At 36.4% G+C, this 20088-nt stretch overlaps 1 protein-coding gene across 1 annotated transcript; it reads left to right on the top strand.

The window, feature by feature from the left end:
* Nucleotides 1–6270: 6270 nt before the first annotated feature.
* Nucleotides 6271–19799, top strand: epor (erythropoietin receptor; the record flags this gene model as incomplete). Its single annotated transcript, XM_073837388.1, has 8 exons — nucleotides 6271–6355; nucleotides 6872–7004; nucleotides 7182–7351; nucleotides 9375–9526; nucleotides 9626–9782; nucleotides 14425–14512; nucleotides 14769–14856; nucleotides 18473–19799. Coding segments are annotated over 8 exons (1569 nt in total), but the record flags the coding sequence as incomplete, so codon positions are not given.
* Nucleotides 19800–20088: the final 289 nt, after the last annotated feature.

Below are 20088 nucleotides of genomic sequence, written 5' to 3'. Positions count from 1 at the left end.
TATATATATATATATATATATATATATATATATATATATTACCCAGAAGACAAAATAAGTTACATTTATCCTGATATTCAAATTCAAAAAGTGTTCACCCCCCCTGGCTCCAACTTTTGAATAGTAATGTATATGCAATTATTTATACAGTTGAGGTCAAATGTTTTCACTCCCAGCTTTTAAAGCATCATTTTTCCTTCCGAAGCATCAGTGACCGTTTGAACCTTCTGTAATAGTTGCATATGAGTCCTCAGTCCTCAGTGTGAAAAGATCGATCTCAAAATCATACAGTCATTGTTGAAAATACACGAAATGTTGAAAAACCAAAGAATTTGTGGGACCTGAAGGATATTTCTGAAGAACAGCAGGCAGTTTAACTGTTTAGGATAAACTAAGGAACAACCATCACTAAACAATAAAAACACAGCTGTGGATCATTCAGGTAACAACACAATATTTAGCATCAAGTGTATGTAAACTTTTGAACGGGGTGTTATTTTTTTATAAATTCAACTATTAATTCTTCTGTTGTGGACTATATGTAAATGTCTTTCAGGTGAAATATTTCATTTAGGTCAGTACTAAACAAAAAATAACATGCATTTTGTATGATCCCTTATTCTGCAAGGTGTATTTATAATTTTGACTTCAACTGTTCCAACAATTTTTTTTACATTTTTCATCTTTATTTTAATTGCAGCCATTTTTAATTGTAGTCATTAAAGTAATTTTTAGTAGGGCTTTTTCTAATTATATGTCTGTATATTAGGGGTCGATCCCATTATCGGCCAATATTATGCATTTTTATGGTTATCGGTATTGGTCATTTTCAAAACTGATTTACTGATAAAATAATTTAAAAGCATTTAAAGAGCCCTTGTTATTCTTAATTTCTACATTAATTTTATATCTATTTGATCTGTAATAATCGGTACCGACATCGTCATGCTGTGAAAATGGCATTTCAGTCGGCCCTTACTATATATATTTTTATTCATTTTTATTTCAGTTTTAGTTATTTTGGTACATCAAGTTAAACTAAATTAAATTAAGAAATGTTGCAGTAACTATTTATATTTTCAGTTTATGTTTTGTACAATTTAGTTTTGCCATGGACTAATGGGAATTGAGTGGGGGAAATCTTTAATGATCCTAAAACTAGGTCCCATTTAATTTCTTATGAATTTGGAGACATGCTCTTGATCAGTTTTGTAAGATTCCTCCATATGCAGTACAGTGGACATAGCAGAAATGAGTTTTGGCTCTCTAAAATACTCTTTCGTCTATCTCTGTTTTTGCACACTCTCCTGGCTGTCCGTTACATTCAGTGTCTCTTAAGAGTAGAAAGATAGTGGCCTTGCCTTCTGTACTGAAGGTTTTTCCCGCGTGTTTTTGTCCTGTCGGATGATACTAAGCCAAGTCACTGTTCTGTGAACCAGTGACAGGTTAACCCCACTTAGATGTCTTTGCAAAACTCTCCCATGCTTTATTAAAAGACCCCTATATATACAGTATACGTTGTCATATGTGCATCACAAATTGATCTGTAAAAATGTTGATTAGTTTCCTTTTGTAGCTTCTCCCTTTCCTGTCCCTTTATACCAAAAAAAATGTTTATCTTATCGTTTTTTTTATTTCAGATTCATTGAAAGGCACCGATTGTGTTCATTCAAGACTAATAACACTGCATTTTTAAAGCTTGCCTGTTGCATAACTAGGGAGTCAGTCAGAGGTTCGAATGGTTAGAACATTGTAAAAATGATTGTTGCAGTTAGTTATCACAAAAAAAAACGTAAACCTAAAATTTAGTGTTCAGTTTTTTTTCCTGTTTAAACCTTTCCTTAAATCTTTAAAGTCTGATCACTTAGCACAAGTAGCACCTTAGAAGTTTACCACAGTGTTTTCCAGGGACCATTGTGTTCCAGTACCTAAAAATAATGAAAAACATAAGCCTGTAAAACACTAATTTACACTCAGCTTGAGGAACTGAAAGCTCTAGTTGTCTTTGCACAAAAAGGAAAGTGACTTTGTGCACTAGCTGGAGTTGATAGCATCTGTAATTTACAACTTTATACCCATATCTCTGCCAACTCCTCCGCTTTTATCTGCCTACCCAGAAAACAATGAGAAAGGGACTTCCTGAATTTCATTTTCCTGTTACACACCGCTAACCCACAACCTCCAGAGCCAGAGGAAACAAAGGAAATACATGCACAGTTGACCTGAGTGTTTTTAGGGGTCAACAGTATCTAAAAAAAGGAGACCACAAAAGTAAGCGTTTGCGTGTTGTTTATTATGGAAGGCAGACAGGGCCAAAATCCTTTAAATGGAACATAAAATTTGACTGTCAACACACAGCAGCCAGTGAAACTGCTGTATTTAATACTCTATTTGCATATGTGCCCTCAACCAAAAAATACATTTTATGGGTCAAAATGATCGATTTTCCTTTTATGCCAAAAACCATTAGGATATTAAGTAAAGATCATGTTCCACAAAGATATTTTGTAAATTTTCCTACCGTAAATATATCAAAGCTTAATTTCTGATTAGTAATATGCATTGCTAAGAACTTCATTTGGATAACTTTAAAGGCGATTTTCTCAGTATTTATTTATTTCTAATTTTTTTTGCACCCTCAGATTCCAGATTTTTTTCAGCCAAATATTGTCCTATCCTAACAAACCCAACATCAATGGAAAGCTTATTTATTCAGTGTTCAGATTGTTTAGTTCAATGTTCTTTCTCAGGTAGAAAAGATTAATATGTGAGTAAATCTGCTTTAAAAAGCATTACATGTTCGAACACAGCCAGAATGTGTGTGCGCTGACAGACATGTACAGACTTATGTACATGTGCATAAGACAATCGCTCATCGTCAGAACACAAATGAAGATATTTTTGATGAAATTCGAGAGCTTTTCTCTATAGACAGCAATGGAACTACCACTTTCAAGACCCAGAAAGCTAGTAAGTTTGTGTTCACAATCACCCTACAATGATAAAAATCCACCCAGTGGCATTTTTTTTTAATCTTTAAAAGTAATATCCCCTTTTTAAAATCAGGGCATTCTCAGCTTCTTGTCGGTGTGACGACACACAGAGGCCACTCCCACGATAGTTGATTGACATGAGCACCTTACCTTAGACCCGCCCTCACCGAGCTGAAACAGTCCATTGTGAGACTCAGGTGCAGGGGAGGACAAGAATGTCTCAGATTGAGCAACTGAGGGGTTCTGTTGGTAGATGTAATAATGAACATAGCAGTCATCATTTACTCCCGACATCTGAGCCACTGAAGATGCAGAGGATTAACGTTACTTTCGTTTTTGAAAGGAAAGCGCCAATTCCGATCTATATATGCGTCTACGTTTGTGTGAATCATTTGTGATGCAGCTTCACCCACAGCAGAAGTGAGTATAAGGGTTTTTTATGCATCTTTGCAAATGGCCTTTCTAAATAATGTGCTAGTAAGCAAGCTTCGCAGCTAAACGCAGCTAAATGCAGCTAAAGTAAACATTACGGCTCATCATCCCACGGAAGAGAGGGGTGGGGCGAGCAGAGCTCATTAGCATTTAAAGGAACATGCAACAGAATAGCTCACTCTAAAAAGGGCTGATTTTGACCAGTGTTTTTTACACCACACTTGAGAAATTTTAACCAAAGTATGTTGTAGACTTCTCATTAAAGGGATAGTTCACCCAAAAATGAAAATTTGATGTTTATCTGCTTACCCCCAATGCATCCAAGATGTAGGTTACTTTGTTTCCTCAGAAAAACACAAACGAAGATTTTTAACGAAAACCGGTGCAGTCTGCCAGCCTTATCATGGAAGTGGATGGGCACCAAACCTTTAAAAGTAAACAAAGACATGCACAGACAAATCCAAATCACACCCTGTGGCTCGTGATGATACATTGATGTCTTAAGACACGAAACGATCGATTTTTGTGAGAAACTGAACAGTATTTATATCATTTTTTACCTTTCATACACAGCTACGTCCATCTGTCATGTGCACGAGTTTGGCATCAGTCACGTCACATGTGCACGCGCTTCTGGCGTGGAATACGCAAACGCCGTAAGGGGAAATCAGTGAAAAGTCCCGGATGAGTTTGCGCAAATCTTTTAGCTTTAAATCGGTTTAAACAATCAGGATACGCGCAAGTAATTACCATTTTGAATAGCCGCTATACCCACAATCTCTGTGCTCTGTGTAAACAATGAGTGTCTTATACATGCGACAGATCGCTTCCGGCGTTTGCGTGTTCTACGCCAGAAGCGCGTGCTCATGTGACGTGACTGATGCCAAACTCGTGCACATTACAGATGGACGTGGCTGTGTATCAAAGGTAAAAAAATGATATAAATACTGTTCAGTTTCTCACAAAAACCAATCGTTTCGTGTCTTAGGACATCAATGTATCATCACGAGCCGCAGGGTGTAATTTGTATTTGTCTGTGCATGTTTTTGTTTACTTTTAAAGGTTTGGTGCCCATCCACGTCCATGATAAGGCTGGCAGACTGCACCAGTTTTCGTTAAAAATCTACGTTTGTGTTTTTCTTGGGAAACAAAGTAACCTACATCTTGGATGCATTGGGGGTAAGCAGATAAACATCAAATTTTCATTTTTGGGTGAACTATCCCTTTAAGATCCTAAAGAATCATATCAACCTGAAAAATGGGCATCCGATGACCCCTTTAAATTTTTCTTTAAAAAATTCTACCTTAATTATACTTTTGTGCACAAAAGAAAACAAAAATAACGACTTTTAATAAAGTCATTATTTTTGGTTTCTTTGCGCACAGAAATACTCTCATAGCTTCATACAATTAAGATTGAACCACTGAAGTCACCTGGACTATTTTTAACATTGTCCTTATTACCTTTCTGTGTCTTGAACGTGGTAGTTACTTTGCTGTCTATGCAGGGTCAGAAAGCGCTCAAAAATATCTTAATTTGTGTTCCGAAGATGAAATAAGCTCTTACAGGTTTGGAACGACATGAAGATGAGTAATTAATGACAGAATTTTCATTTTTGGGTGAACTATCCCTTTAACATGGCCAGGATGTGTGTGTCTACACATACAAATGCATGTTGACATGGTCAAATTTAGCAACTTTTGGCCCCGTCTGCCTTCCACACTGTCACACATTCATTTCAGACAATGACAAGGATGGAGGATTAATTGACGAGGGACTGAGGAAGAATATTTAGAGAATTACAGGCCAGAGAAATCACTGATGATGGTTGGGGATGGAAGCATATCTTCAAAGCGAAGCGCTGAATCATAAATGATTCAAAGCGGCCATTGTTAATATGATTTCTAGGCTTCATTCTCATTTATCTCTCAAACAAATGCACTTCATGAACTTCCTCTTTTACACACACACAAACTGTGTTGATGCTGTTTCGGGTGAGAAACTGAAACCACACCTAAACAAGCCAGACAAATACAGATGCACATCTTACACCTTTTAATGACCTTATATTTCTTTCATATCCATATAATGTAACACATGTCTCCTGAATACTCTGATTGGGTGTCCAAGACATCATTTCTGTTCAGTGCACATAAAACAAATTTTTCTGTGTATGATTAACCACCTGTGGGCCTAATCAGGTGTCACATTTCCCTATTTAACAATGTGTCCCGGGTTGAAATAACGGTACAGTCCTGTCGTAGTGATAATGGGCAGTGAGCTGCAGGCTGACTGGATTGGCTCGCAATGCTTGCGCTTATCTGTGCGTAAGAGGAGCTCAGCGCTGAGCTGATAACGCAGGTTGAGCATAAAAAAACAAGAGTGTGAGGCTGTGATAAAAAAGAACCGGTTACTGTGTGCAGATCAACACCAGTGCAGTTTGCACATTTAAAAACACTTGTAACTAAACACCTGTTGGCTGCACCTCACATAATGAACATGCATCCGTTGCTAAAAGTGTTTTAGACCCATTAAAAGTCATTATTACTTATTTGAGCCTTAAGGACCGTCTGCATGTAATGTTGTGTCTTAAGAGTGAAGACGGAGCACTTCAAACAGTCATCACAGCATGTCCTAACTCAGGCTCCTCCCAGTAAACAACACTTTTTTTGGCGCTCCACCTCCAAATAGTAAAAAAGAAGTAAACACATTGAACACACTATCAGCTTATCGGATGAGATTAACTGTCTGTGTTGTCCTCAAAACAATTTGGACGGAAAGCCCACCTGGAAAGGAGGATACACCTTTCGGGATCGTTACGCTTTGTAATGTAAATGGGTGACAAAAATGAGCAGCGACAGGTTGAAAATAGTTTTTGTGTTGTGTCTTGCTTTCGTCACTACAGGAGGGCAACATTTTGAAAGTAAAGGTAAGGAAAGCCACTTTTTCTTTCAAACCTTTCTGTTGTTTCTCGGTGCATATTTCATGACTTTCTAAATTCAAAACCAAAAATGTGGAGGTGTAATTAAAAATGCATATAAAGTATACCGTTTTTTTAATCAATATACCAAGGCTACATTTAATTGATCTAAGATGCATTAAAAAACATACAATATTATTACAATTTAAAATGACTGATTCAATTTAAAAATATTTTAAAATGTAATGATCAAAGCTGATTTTTTTAGCATCATTGCTCCTCTTCAGTGCCACATGATCCTTCAGAAGTCAAACCTTTTATTCAGGAAGGATGCATAAACTGATCAGAAGTGACAGTAAAGACATTTATAATGTCACAAAAGATTTCAATTGAGAGTTGGGAGTGAAATTTCTTTTATATAAAATGTAATATAATCTATCTTTTTTATTGAATGCTTATTACAAAATAAATAGTCTTTTTATGATGTTAACAATGCTTGCAACTGAATGCGATCTTATTGTTCAGTGGCCCAGTTGCTCCAAGACGAAACCGAAGATATTAAATGTTTTGTGGAGGGAAAGGATCTCACTTGCTTTTGGGAAGAGGAGGAAGAGAGGAGTAATTTACACAATCAATATTCCTTCACATATTCATATGAGTAAGTGACTGATGAGGCCCAAAGCTCAAATTTGTCTTTTTATTGTTGTTTGTTGTCAATTTATCCAAATTATCTTTGTCTCTTTAAAACAGCATAAATTATATTCACATTACCTTAGTTCAATTATCCTGTGAAAAAGTCAATCAATGTCATTTTTGTCTTTTCTTATGTCTTCAGGAATAAGAAAAACATGGCTTGTGTGGTTTCATCTCTATCGTTACTGGCTAGTAACAAAACCGTCTTCTTCTGCAAACTGCCCAAAACCCCGTTCTTCGCAACTCTTGACGTGAAGGTTTTTCGTGATGGACAGATGCTCTACAGTCGCAGCCTCAATGCTGAGAATTTCTGTAAGTCTAAAGCTTTACAACACTAATAAATGAAGAAACGGGCAGTGAAATCCTCACTAAGCAGTCCAGCAGACTGCCTGGGCTGGGTAGTAACTGATATGTAATCTGGACTCTGTAATCAAATTCCAAAAATGAAAGACTTGTAATTAGATTATATTATGTTTTAAGCTGCTCAGACGATTCAAGATTCCTTTACTCGCTTTTTTTTTTTTTTTTTTTTTTGTTATTTACATGTATTTTTTCATTGATATGTAGGTAAATATATCCTTTATTTATTTATCCTTTATAAATTTATCCTTTATAATTTTTATTAATTATTTTATTTATTTTATTGTCTATTATATACAACTGTTTTAGTCAGATGTCAATTTAAAAAAAAAAAATCTAAGATTATGTGATTTATTCTCATCATGTCAGCTTTATTTTTTCATTTTGACTTTATTCTCGTAATTTTGACTTTATTCTCTAAATATTTTGACTTTATTCTCGTAATTTTGACTTTATTCTCTAAATATTTTGACTTTATTCTCGTAATTTTGTCTTTTCTCGAAACATTTCGACTTTATTCTGGTAATTTCGACTTTATTCTCATAATTTCGACTTTATTCTCAAAATATTCAGACTTTATTCTAGAAACATTTTGACTGTATTCTCTTATAATTTCGACTTTATTCTCGTAATTTTGACTTTATTCTCTAAATATTTTGACTTTATTCTCGTAATTTTGTCTTTATTCTCGAAACATTTCGACTTTATTCTGGTAATTTCGACTTTATTCTGGTAATTTCCACTTTATTCTCATAATTTCGACTTTATTCTCAAAATATTCAGACTTTATTCTAGAAACATTTTGACTGTATTCTCTTATAATTTCGACTTTATTCTCGTAATTTTGATTTTATTCTCGTAATTTTGACTTTATTCTCGAAACATTTCGACTTTATTCTTGTAATTTCGACTTTATTCTGGTAATTTCGACTTTATTCTCATAATTTCCACTTTATTCTCAAAATATTCAGACTTTATTCTAGAAACATTTTGACTGTATTCTCTTATAATTTCGACTTTATTCTCGTAATTTTGACTTTATTCTCAAATTGTCTACTTTATTCTCATAATTTCAACTTTATTCTCGTAATTTTTACTTTATTCTCAAAACATTTCGACTGTATTCTTTATTGTCAGAATTTCGACATTATTATAATTTCAACTTTATTCTCGGAATTTTGACTTAATTCTTGAAAAATTTCAACTGTGTTCTCTTAATATTCCGACTTTATTCTCAAAATGTTGACTTTAATTCTCGTAATTTCGACTTTATTCTCATAATTTCCACTTTATTCTCAAAACATTTCGACTTTATCCTTGAAACATTTCGACTTTATTCTTGAAACATTTTGTCTTTCTTCTCCAAACATTTCGACTTTATTCTTAAAATATTTAGACTTTATTTCTCGAAATTACGAGAATAAAGTCGAAATTTTCAGAATAAAGTCAAAATATTTTGAGAATAAAGTCGAAATTATGAGAATAAAATCAACATTTTTAGAATAAAGTCAACATTTTGAGAATAAAGTCAAAATATTTTGAGAATAAAGTCAAAATTTTCAGAATAAAGTCAAAATATTTTGAGAATAAAGACAAAATTACGAGAATAAAGTCAAAATTATGAAAGTAGAGTCAAAATTTTCAGAATAAAGTCAAAATATTTTGAGAATAAAGACAAAATTACGAGAATAAAGTCAAAATTATGAAAATAGAGTCTAAATTTTCAGAATAAAGTCAAAATATTTTGAGAATAAAGACAAAATTACGAGAATAAAGTCAAAATAATGAGAATAAAGTCGAAATTACAAGAATAAAGTAAAAAAAATTGAGAATAAAGTCAAAATATTTAGAGAATAAAGTCAAAATTAAGAGAATAATGATGGAATTCTCATGATTTTTAGTAACAGACTACAATCTACTGTGCACTCTGCTTGCAGTCCTCTATAATTGTTTTACAATGCTTTTTCTCTTACAGTGTTTCTAGATCCTCCCAGAAACCTCACGGTCATGAGCTCAGGGAAGGAAGGGCAGTTGAACGTGAGCTGGCTGCCTCCTGCGCTCAAATACATGGATGACAGTATGATATATGAGGTCAGATACGCCGTGGAGGGAAGTAACATGGGCAAGGTATTGCACTTCATGAGACCGTTAGCGCTACTTGAATTGTAATTTGAGCTGTTGTATTTTGCTTCTTGCTCAAACTCACCGGTGAATTATCTTTTGAAGGTGGAGGTCATAAAGGTCAGCACGATGCTGGTTTTGCTTGGCTTACAGTCTGACACCAGATACAAGGTGTGGGTCCGCGTAAAACCCGATGGTGTTGCCTACAAAGGCTACTGGAGTGCTTGGACCGAGCCTGTGTTTGGAGTCACACCGCCAACCGGTACATGCTTTTTAACACTGTTTGAAAGTATAAATCAATGTATAAAACATTTCAAATAAAGTTCAATTCAATTCAATTACAATACACATTGTTTTAACACATTCATGATGGTAAAGTTTATAATATCGTAATATTTTCACACCATATAATCGCTTTTAGCAGATTAGAGCTTGGCGAAAATATAGAGGGTTTGCACTTAAATAGAGAAGGACTTAGTAAGCAGGAAAGGACGTGATATTTTGACAAACTAAATATAATAGGTGGTAAAGATATGTACAAGCAGTATTAATTAAGATATTAGCCTAATATTTCACCTACATGACTGGAAATTATAAGAACAAACATGAATGTTGTCAGGATTCTTGCCCTGGAAATCCTGGTTCAGGTTGGCCAACCACAAACGCCTTTTGTTCCACAGACAGTTTTTTTGCACTTCTCTCCTTGATTTGTTATAACTTTTGGCAGTCTATAGTACTCCAAATGTTTTTCCTGGTCCGACTGATTAGTACAGCCCAAAACATGACAATAATTTACCATTTTCAGCAGCGATAACTGCAAGTTTTGTTCGGTTCAGTGGCATTGTTTACATTTAACACTCTACAGTTTACATGTAGTTACCATGTAGTTCTGATTTGCTATATAGTATACATTATATCGTCCTGTTATGTATCCAACTTTATATCAAGAGCTAGACTATAACATAATCACATGTTGTGGTGAAGAAAAAAAACAGGCACATTCAATTGAAATTTGCTAAGATTTTGTAAACATGTCTTGAACACTGGGAGGAACCATATAAACACATAGAATGGTGAAGTAATGCTGCGTTCCAGGCAGTGTTGTTTTTGACAACCATCTTAGATTTAGGCCCAATCCCAATTCTATTTTCTACCCCTTCGCCTACCCCTCGCCCCTTCCCCTTGTCCCTTGAAACAAAGTGTAAAGGGGAAGGGCTAAAATATTTCCCCTAAGAAATGGGACACCACTACAACACTGTTATACGTCATCATACGTTGTCGCTAGTTCCTAATGTTACGTCAGAGGACATGCGCAGATGTTTATCACTCATTCCAAGATGTCAAAATGTTGTCATGTTGCAATAAGTACAAATGTACGGTGTACGCACCGTTCATTCACATGTGGCCGTAAGCAAAACAAACAACGCATTATCACATGCGCGGCAAATTGCTAATCAGTGTAGTGGTGCCTGGAGAAGTATATATGCTTCATTTGTGAATTTCGTTTTGAACTTTCTATTTGAACGCATTCGTTTTCTGGATCCTTGGACTAAAATGTTTACAGGGGTTCACTGGTTTAAGAAATTTCTGATCGTAAAAATCAGCTTCTTTTTATTTGTAAGGAATCGTTTTTATTATTATGTACTGATTTAAATTACTGGTGCGGTGAGTGGGCGCAGGTGCATTAGGCGCAATCATCAAATACATTTCAAAGCAAGCCGGCTCCACGGTCCTGACTGCATCATCACTGCCTTTATTGGGTGTTTTAGCGAATATTTACATTTATTCACATGACTGAATGTGGTGGACTGCCATGATTTTGGCGAATGCAGGACAATGAATAATGCGCATCAGAGGGGATTTAAAAAGTGAAAGTGTGTATACACCGTATACCTGCGTACACCATCCACTACACCACCGTTGCAAATTGCCGTGCCACTGGTCTTTCATGTTTCTAACATGCAGTCAAGTGTATATGACATAAAAATATATTTTGTAATATCGTGCAATCAGTGCTATCTGCTAGCAAACTTTAGCGATTTTTTTGCAAACGTTTATTTACAAAACAACACCATAAACACAAACACAAGATTGAAGGTAATATACATATAATGAAACATTGTCATCAAAATCCTTATTAAAGGCAAAATTTACTTATATTTACGAGTCTGCTTGCTCGAGTGAGCAGCCATGTTGGAAATTTCTCTTAGCCCTTCGTTTGAAGTGAGGTCCTGAAAAATCTTCGTTTAGAGGGCTATCTGGCCCTTCCCCTTACCCCTACCCCTCCAACCAAAAGAGAAATGAGACACCCCTACCCCTTCACGTGAACGCGCCAAACGGAGGGGTAGGGCTAAGTGTAGGGGTAAGGGGTAGAATTGGGATTGAGCAGTCTTTTGGACTAAAATGCTTATTAGTTTTAGTCAAATTTTAGTCACTTCTAAATGTGATAGTTTTAGTCCAATTTTAGTCGATGAAAAGTCAAAAAGGTTTTAGTCTAGTTTTAGTCAAAAAAGGGGGGAAAAGTCTTTTAACAAATTAATGTAGGTCAGTAAGTATTTTGCTGTTGGGTAGTGTCACTTATAAGTTGTGAAAATAGCAGATCTATAGTTCAACACAATGTGAGCTTCCGGATCGACTATTTTCACCAATAATTACAATAATGAAGGAATGGTTTTAGACATAAAAGACATATATTTGAAATACACCCATAGCAGTGTTGTTTTTGACAACCATCTTAGATTTAGTCTTAGTCTTAGTCTTTTGGACTAAAATGCTTCTTAGTTTTAGTCAAATTTTAGTCACTTCTAAATGTGATAGTTTTAGTCCAATTTTAGTCGACGAAAAGTCAAAAAGGTTTTAGTCTAGTTTTAGTCGACGAAAAGTCAAAAAGGTTTTAGTCTAGTTTTAGTCAAAAAAAGGGAAAAAAAGTAGTCTTTTAACAAATTAATGTAGGTCAGTAAGTATTTTGCTGTTGGGTAGTGTCACTTATAAGTTCTGAAAATAGCGGATCTATAGTTCAACACAATGTGAGCTTCCGGATCGACTATTTTCACCAATAATTACAATAATGAAGGAATGTTTTAGAACATAAAAGATAAAAAAGGATGGAATGCTAAAACGGCTTGCCATACTAGTATAGCAAAGAGTATTTAATGCTAAAACGGCTTGCCATAGCGTCAGATACTGTTTAAGTTTTAATTGGCATGCACAATAAGCGGAAATGTCATGCATTTTAAACGTCTGACGGACCACCCACTAACATTTTCGTCTATTCTCGTCTCGTCAACGAAAACTCACACACGTCTCGTCATGTTTAAGTCATCAACGAGCCATTTTTATCTCGTCATCGTCTCGTTATCGTCATGAAAAAAAGTGGCGTCAACGAAATGATTTCGTCATCGTCATCGTTGACGAAAACAACACTGACCCATAGGTCCTCTCACCGTTTGCGACCACCCTGTGTGCAAACTGCCGCCATCATGGTTAATCGTCTGTCTGTCTGAGTGACAACAATGTGACGTGTTGAGCGTAACCAAACAAGGATAGAATGCTAAAACGACTTGCCATACTAGTATGGCAAAGAGTATTTAATGCTAAAACGGCTTGCCATAGCGGCAGATACTTTTTCGGTTTTAATTGGCATGCACAATAAGCAGAAATGTCATGCATTTTAACGTCTGACGGACCACCCACTAACATTTTCGTCTATTCTCGTCTCGTCAACGAAAACTCACACACGTCTCGTCATGTTCTAGTCATCAACGAGCCATTTTTATCTCGTCATCGTCTCATTATCGTCATGAAAAAAAGTGTCGTCAACGAAATGATTTCGTCATCGTCATCGTTGACGAAAACAACACTGGTTTCAGGCAGGTTTTTTAACTGGTAAATCACCACTTCAAACCACGACTTACGACTTTGTAGCGTTCCAGGCAAGTCACGCCAAACTGCCTGGGCACATTTATGAATTACTATTATTTTTATATTATTATTAATTTGATTGCAACGTTATATTGTCCTAAGCTCTATTTTTCCACCGTGTGCCACTTGCATAAACACCGCACGCATTAGGGCTGACTTTGTTGTTTCGCGGGCTATGTTATGTCAGAACTGGTAACTGGGAGTCCATCGATCTAGTACGAGTTCACGAGTGGGAAGTCACGGGTTTGACTGCCGTTCCAGTGCACTTTCACTGGTAGAAGGTCGGAAAAACATGAGTTACGGTGTGTTCACACGGGGCGTCAGCGTCAACGCTTCCCATTGATTTTGAATGGGTGACGTCAAGCGTTGCCGAAAAGAATTGTGGATCCGTCGGCGGCGCTTACAACTTCTGCCGCGAGCAACTCCAGTGAAGCCGACAGAAGCTTCAGCCAATCAGGATCGCTCTATGCAAATACAGTAGCCAGGCAGCAGCCAATCACGTTCCTGTCTAATTTCATTGGCTGACGCTGCTATGATCATGGCGTCAGCCACGCCTTCCGTCAAGCGTTGACGCTGACGCCCCATGTGAACACCCATTGACTTTGAATGGGTGACGTCAAGCGTTGCCGAAAAGAATTGTGGATCCGTCGGCGGCGCTTCATTTGCGTTGCTCACGGCAGAAGTTGAGAATTTTTGTTGAGAATGTTGAGAAAGTTGAGAATCACTGGTTATTACTGTCACTCATTTCACAATTCTATCGTAAAAAAGTTGTCATATTTAATGTTTGGCTATTTCCATCATCTTACCTTGTTCTCTTTCAGCGTTAACGCATTCGAATTCAAATGTGCATTTCGCGCTGTTTCTGTCAACAGTGAACCCCGCCTACTTTGATTCGATTGGCCATCTCTGTTGCTTTGACATTGACGAACGTTGCTAGAACACGGAGGCAGAACAATTATTTTTGTTTCTCTTTTTTCAAACAGACATGGATCCGCTGATCGTGGTACTGGTGCTTTTCATCGGACTGATCCTCTGCCTGCTGTCTATGACTGTGATTCTGTCCCACCACAAGTCAGTTTTCACTAGCAGACACCTTTACTAGTTATCTAAATGAGGATAAATGTATACATACTGTTATGAGGGACACATTTGAACATAGTTCAGTAAAGGACGATTGTAAGGTTGGTTATGCATGTATGGCTAGACAAAGAAACATGTAAGCTATTAAAACAATTACATGCGATGTAACTGTGGAAAAGTTGTATTTTAAAAAACAAATTCACAAACTTTACTTTCTAATATTGAACAGTTTCTGTGCACTTCACAGGTTTCTTCTTAAGAAACTCTGGCCTGATATCCCAACACCAGAACACAAGTTTCCAGGTCTTTTTACTGTCTACAAAGGCGATTTCAAGGTAATTTTTTTTAACATTGTCAATATATGTATCATTTACAAAGTACCATATACAGTCAAAACGAAATTTATTCAGACATTTTTTCACATTATCAAAGTTTATTTGCTATAGTTTAGAAAATGGTAATAAAATATGACAAGAACTCACAGTTAAACTGTGTCAAAACAAATTAATCTTGATAATGTAAGATCATTTTGATAGAAAGGTAGGCTATGTATGACAATATTTACAATATTGAATATTATAACTATCAGTACTTTGTTGACCACCAAGCAATGCTTAATTGTGTTCAGTCTGTGGTGTAAAAAGGTTGCATTAGCAATTAAAGAAAAAATACTTTAGCAAAGCATGGTCAAAGTGTTTTACTGGTAGTCCATTGTATGAAGATTTTTGGGGATAATATGTCACACTTTACTTTTTTATTTTTGCTATCCTCACTTACATAAATTACCTATAATGTCCTGCACTCACTAGTAAAAAATATCAAAAATTATATCTGGTGTCTGAATAATTTTTGGTGTATGTTTAGTTTAACCAAAATGATGACTGTTGAATAAACAAGTTTTTAATGAATACTTTTATTCAGCAAAGATGCATTAAATTGATCAAAAGAGACCATAAAGACATTTATAATGTCACAAGAGTCACTTGTCACTTCTATTTCAAATAAATGCTGTTCTTTTTAACTTTCTATTAATCAAAGAATTCTGAAATTGCAGTTTCCACAAAAAAAATGAAGGGAGAACAACTGTTTTCAACATTGATAATTAAATTAAAAGAATTAAATTGATCAAAAGTGACAGTAAAGGCATTTATAATGTTACAAAAGATTTATATTTCAAATAAATGCTGCTTTTTAACTTTCTAATAAGGATCTTGAGAAAATGCATCACAGTTCCTGGAAAAATATTGAGCAGCCCAACTGTTTTCATCATTGATAATGATAAGAAATGTTGCAAATAGGCATGTTAGAATGATTTCTGAAGGATCGTGTGACACTGAAGACTGGAGTAATGATGCTGAAAATTCAGCTTTGCATCATAGGAATAAATTACATTTTAGAACACAAAAGAGTTATTTTGAATTTTAACAATATTTCTTAACATTACAGTTTTCACAGGGAACAGAGTTACTAGCCAATGTCAGTCATTTCAAAATAGCCAAATAATGGCTTAGTAAATGTCCTGGTTAATATCAGTCTATAATAACATAAGCCACAATCCGACTTCGTTAATTCAGTGTTTTAACCAATACAACAAATTAATGTTCATTAATAAATAAATGCATTGCAATGTAGGACAATACGTTACCCTTGACCACAAAACCAGCCATAAGGGTAAACCTTTATTTAAATTGAGGTTTATACATCATCTGAAAGCTGAATAATTGATGGATGGTTTGTAAGGATAGGCCAATATTTGGCTGAGATACTCCTACTATTTGATAATTTTTAATAACATCACTTTTAAAGTTGTCCAAATGAAGTTCTTAGCAATGCATATAACTAATCAAAAATTAAGTTTTGATATATTTCTGGTAGGAAATTTAAAAAATATCTTCATAGAACATGGACTTTACTTAATATCTTAATGATTTTCGGCATAAAACAATACACCCATGGGCGACATTAGGGGGGGGGGCAAGGGGGGGGCAGTTGCCCCCCCTGTGGTTAGTCATGGAATCCTCGACAGCCCCGCTGCAACTGCTTTAGCCAAGCTTAGGCTCGGTTGTACTTGGGAACTAGACGGTGCTATATAACCCTCAAACGAAAGCAAAGCAATTGAAGATCTGGCAAACTATCCAACGTGTTTTAGAGCGTTGAGCAATGTAGCCAATCACAGACATATCTGTTGTTTCCGAACAATTAGAAACACTTGTCAGAATTCACTCACTGCTGAAAGCGCCTGATCGGTTTTTATTAAGTGCCGTTTTGTGCGCTCGTGAATCATCTTATGAGTGTAGACGCGATGTAAATAAAATATTAATTGTGTAGTTTAGAGAGCTTTATTAATTATAACGGAATTTTGTGAGATCTCTATGAACTTTTAGTGATAATAAGGGGAGCGTGCTTTGCACTTTCCAGGCTATAATCCATTTAGAATTTGTATGAAACTTTCGTTTTTCGGCACATGCAAGCTGATATGTTTTGGGAGCGACATTTGCATATTTACGCTGGGTTTATTCTCGAAATAACGGTGAAGCAATAGACGGGATAAAAATATATTTTCCCCTTCTCCCAAAACAACTTACTGTTTCAGCTATAAAATAGTTTAGTTTTGTATGTAATGGCAAAATGTTTATATTTAGTTTCGTTTTTTATTTAGCTAATTTAGAAAAACGCTTGGAGCATTTTTTATTCGTTAAATATATATATATTTACCGAACAGCGCCCAGCGGAAGACTGATCATAGTCTGTTTGATCAGTTTGCCTTCTCAAATCATCACGACTTGCCTAAAATGAAATCTATAGATATAAAACAGTTCAAGTATAAAACAATGGTAGTTTAAACGTTACAGATAAATGTGCGCTATATGCGCATATTTGTGCAGAAAGTGAAAGCTAAAGCTTGCAGGACATCGAGGCACCAGCGCGATCACTTGCATTTTTTTCATTGGAAGCAATTTAAAATTATCCGTCATTTTTGCTCACAAAGTACGAGTAATACATCGAAAAAAAACGTTACAGCATTTTTATAAAATAAAGAAAACAAAAATGATGTGCTTTCTGCCGTCTGGTTCTTGAACAGGAGTGCTTAACAAAATGAAGCGAAATGCATGCCTCACAGACATAATAAATACATTTATAGAAAGCTTTAAATTATTACTTAACGAAATAAAACAAATCAAAAGCACAAACTCTTTCATGTAATCCGTAAAGATGAATTTCTCTCTAAAGGCGCGTCCAAAAAGGAGATTGCGAGTCAGGATCTTTGCGACACTGACTCAGAATACACAAATTAATTAATAAATAATTCATTTATGTCCTTACTCTTTCCTCGACACATTCATTGTTATTTATTTTTGCCAGTGCTTGGGGCAAGTTTTAGCCTATTGTGTGCGCTTGAACGTGGATTCAGCTGCGCTAAAGCACACTAAATGGTGTCTGAGTCGGTCTCAAAAGTGAAAGCGAAAGTGAAGTTTCGTGTTGTTTCCACCAGCGCGGCATTTTTTTTCTTCACCATAATTGATGGATGTCTAAATTATGAAAATAAGGAGAAGCCTAAAACAGGCCCGATGCCGGCCGGGGTCTGAACTATGACGTGAAAATTGGCCCGAAGCCGTAGCCCTGGGGTGTAAAAAAAAGTCAGGGCCCATCGGCCCGGGCTGAAGTGCAGCGCTTTAATTGACTGCTTTGATGTGCTGCAATACCGTAGGGCACTGTTTTAATGCTTACATCTGATTTTTTTTTCCCCCCCCGACTCAAGAGTCAAATGTCGCCCATGAATACACCCATGCTATTTATGACTGGTATTGTGGTCCAGGGTCACATATTTGCTGTCAACAACTGTGAGTTTTGGTAGAAAAGCTGATTAGAATTCAAAAGCCACTAAAAATGAAATCGTTACTAGTGCTAGATGTCTAGTAATTAACCATTTTGTGTTTCCTCGGCTTTCAGGAGTGGATGAGCCAAAATAATGGCAGCATGTGGAGCAGATCAGTCCATGTGTACGCAGAGGAGCTTCCTTCACCGCTGGAGGTTTTATCCGAGGTTTCCGTGACCAGCCACGCCACGTCCCAGAGAGAGGAGAGGAAACCTGCGGAGGAGGAAGAGGAGAAAGACAGCGAGCGTTCGGACTCCAGGTTAACAGACAGATGGCGAGAACCTCCTCACGCTCACTGGCTCATGGAGCAGCTGAGGGCTCTTCAAGACAACCCCGAATCTCTTTCCCAGTCATCGGTACTGCAGTCACATGACACTTACGTCACTCTCAACCAACGAGACAATGAGCGGCAGGTGGACAATGTCTTCGAGGAGACGTTACCACTCCAGACGCTCTTCACCACCACAGGGACGTCATCCTTGAATACCTCGCACTCCGATCTCGGATCACTTCAGCAGAGCTCGGGTTCGGGTAGACTGTCGTCGCAATCCAGCTTTGAGTATCCCAATCACACGTGGCCTCCGAAAGGGCCGGGATATGCCTACATGGCGGTCGCAGACTCAGGGGTCTCCATGGACTACAGCCCGATGAGCTCCAGCAGGATCGCAGAGCTCGGGAAACACAGGATGTACACAAATGATTACAAAAACGAGATTTTTCCCCACAAGTGGCCACTCTCTGGTCAACAGATTAAATCCGGATCAGGGTAAACCCGCAATACTTTGTGGTGAATATTCTGTCATCTTCTTTCTTTCTTCAGTGGAACATAAAAAGAAGATATTTTGACGAATGTTGGTAACCAAACAGTTGCTGGTAGCCATTGACTTCCATTGCTTTTTCATCCATACAATAGAAGTCAAAGGGAACCGATGTGTACAGGACGTGATTTGGATACTACCACTACAAATTCACATCAGGATCTTACTTGTTTCTGTTTGAGACGTTACTTTGAAGGACATATGAAAACACTAGGATCACACTAGGAAAACATACTCCATGAAATACAGTTGAAGTCAAAAGTTAACATACACCTTGGAGAATCTGCAAAATGTTAATTATTTGACTAAAGTAAGAGGGATCATACAAAATGCATGTTATTTTGTTATTTAGTACTGACCTGAATAAGTTATTTCACATGAAAGACGTTTACATATGGTATACAAGAGTGAATAATAGGTGAGACCCTGTTTAAAAGTTTACTTATGCTTGATTCTTAATACTGTGTTAATACCTGAATGGTGTTCATGAGTCCCTCGTTTGTCCTGAATAGTTAAACTGCCGCTGTTTTTCAGGAAAATCCTTCAGGTCCCACAAATTCTTTGGTTTTTCAGCATTTTTGACTGTATGTTTGTGAGATCCATCTTTTTTATGTTAAAGACAACTGAGAGACTCATATGCAGCTATTACAGAAGGTTCAAACACTCACTGATGCTCCAGAAGGAAAAAACGATGCATCAAGAGTCAGGGGTGAAAACTTTTAAATTTGAAGATTAGGGTAAATTTAACTTATTCTCCTTCTGAAGGGCAAAAAAAGAGAGTACAGATCTTCATTCTGTTCAAAAGTTTTCACTCCCTGGCTCTTAGTGCATATTTTTTCCTTCTGAAGTATCAGTGAGTGTTTGAACCTTCT

This window comes from Garra rufa, chromosome 1 (genome assembly GCF_049309525.1).
Source record: "Garra rufa chromosome 1, GarRuf1.0, whole genome shotgun sequence".
Classification (NCBI taxonomy): domain Eukaryota; kingdom Metazoa; phylum Chordata; class Actinopteri; order Cypriniformes; family Cyprinidae; genus Garra; species Garra rufa.
This window is presented reverse-complemented; position numbering and strand designations above follow the sequence as displayed.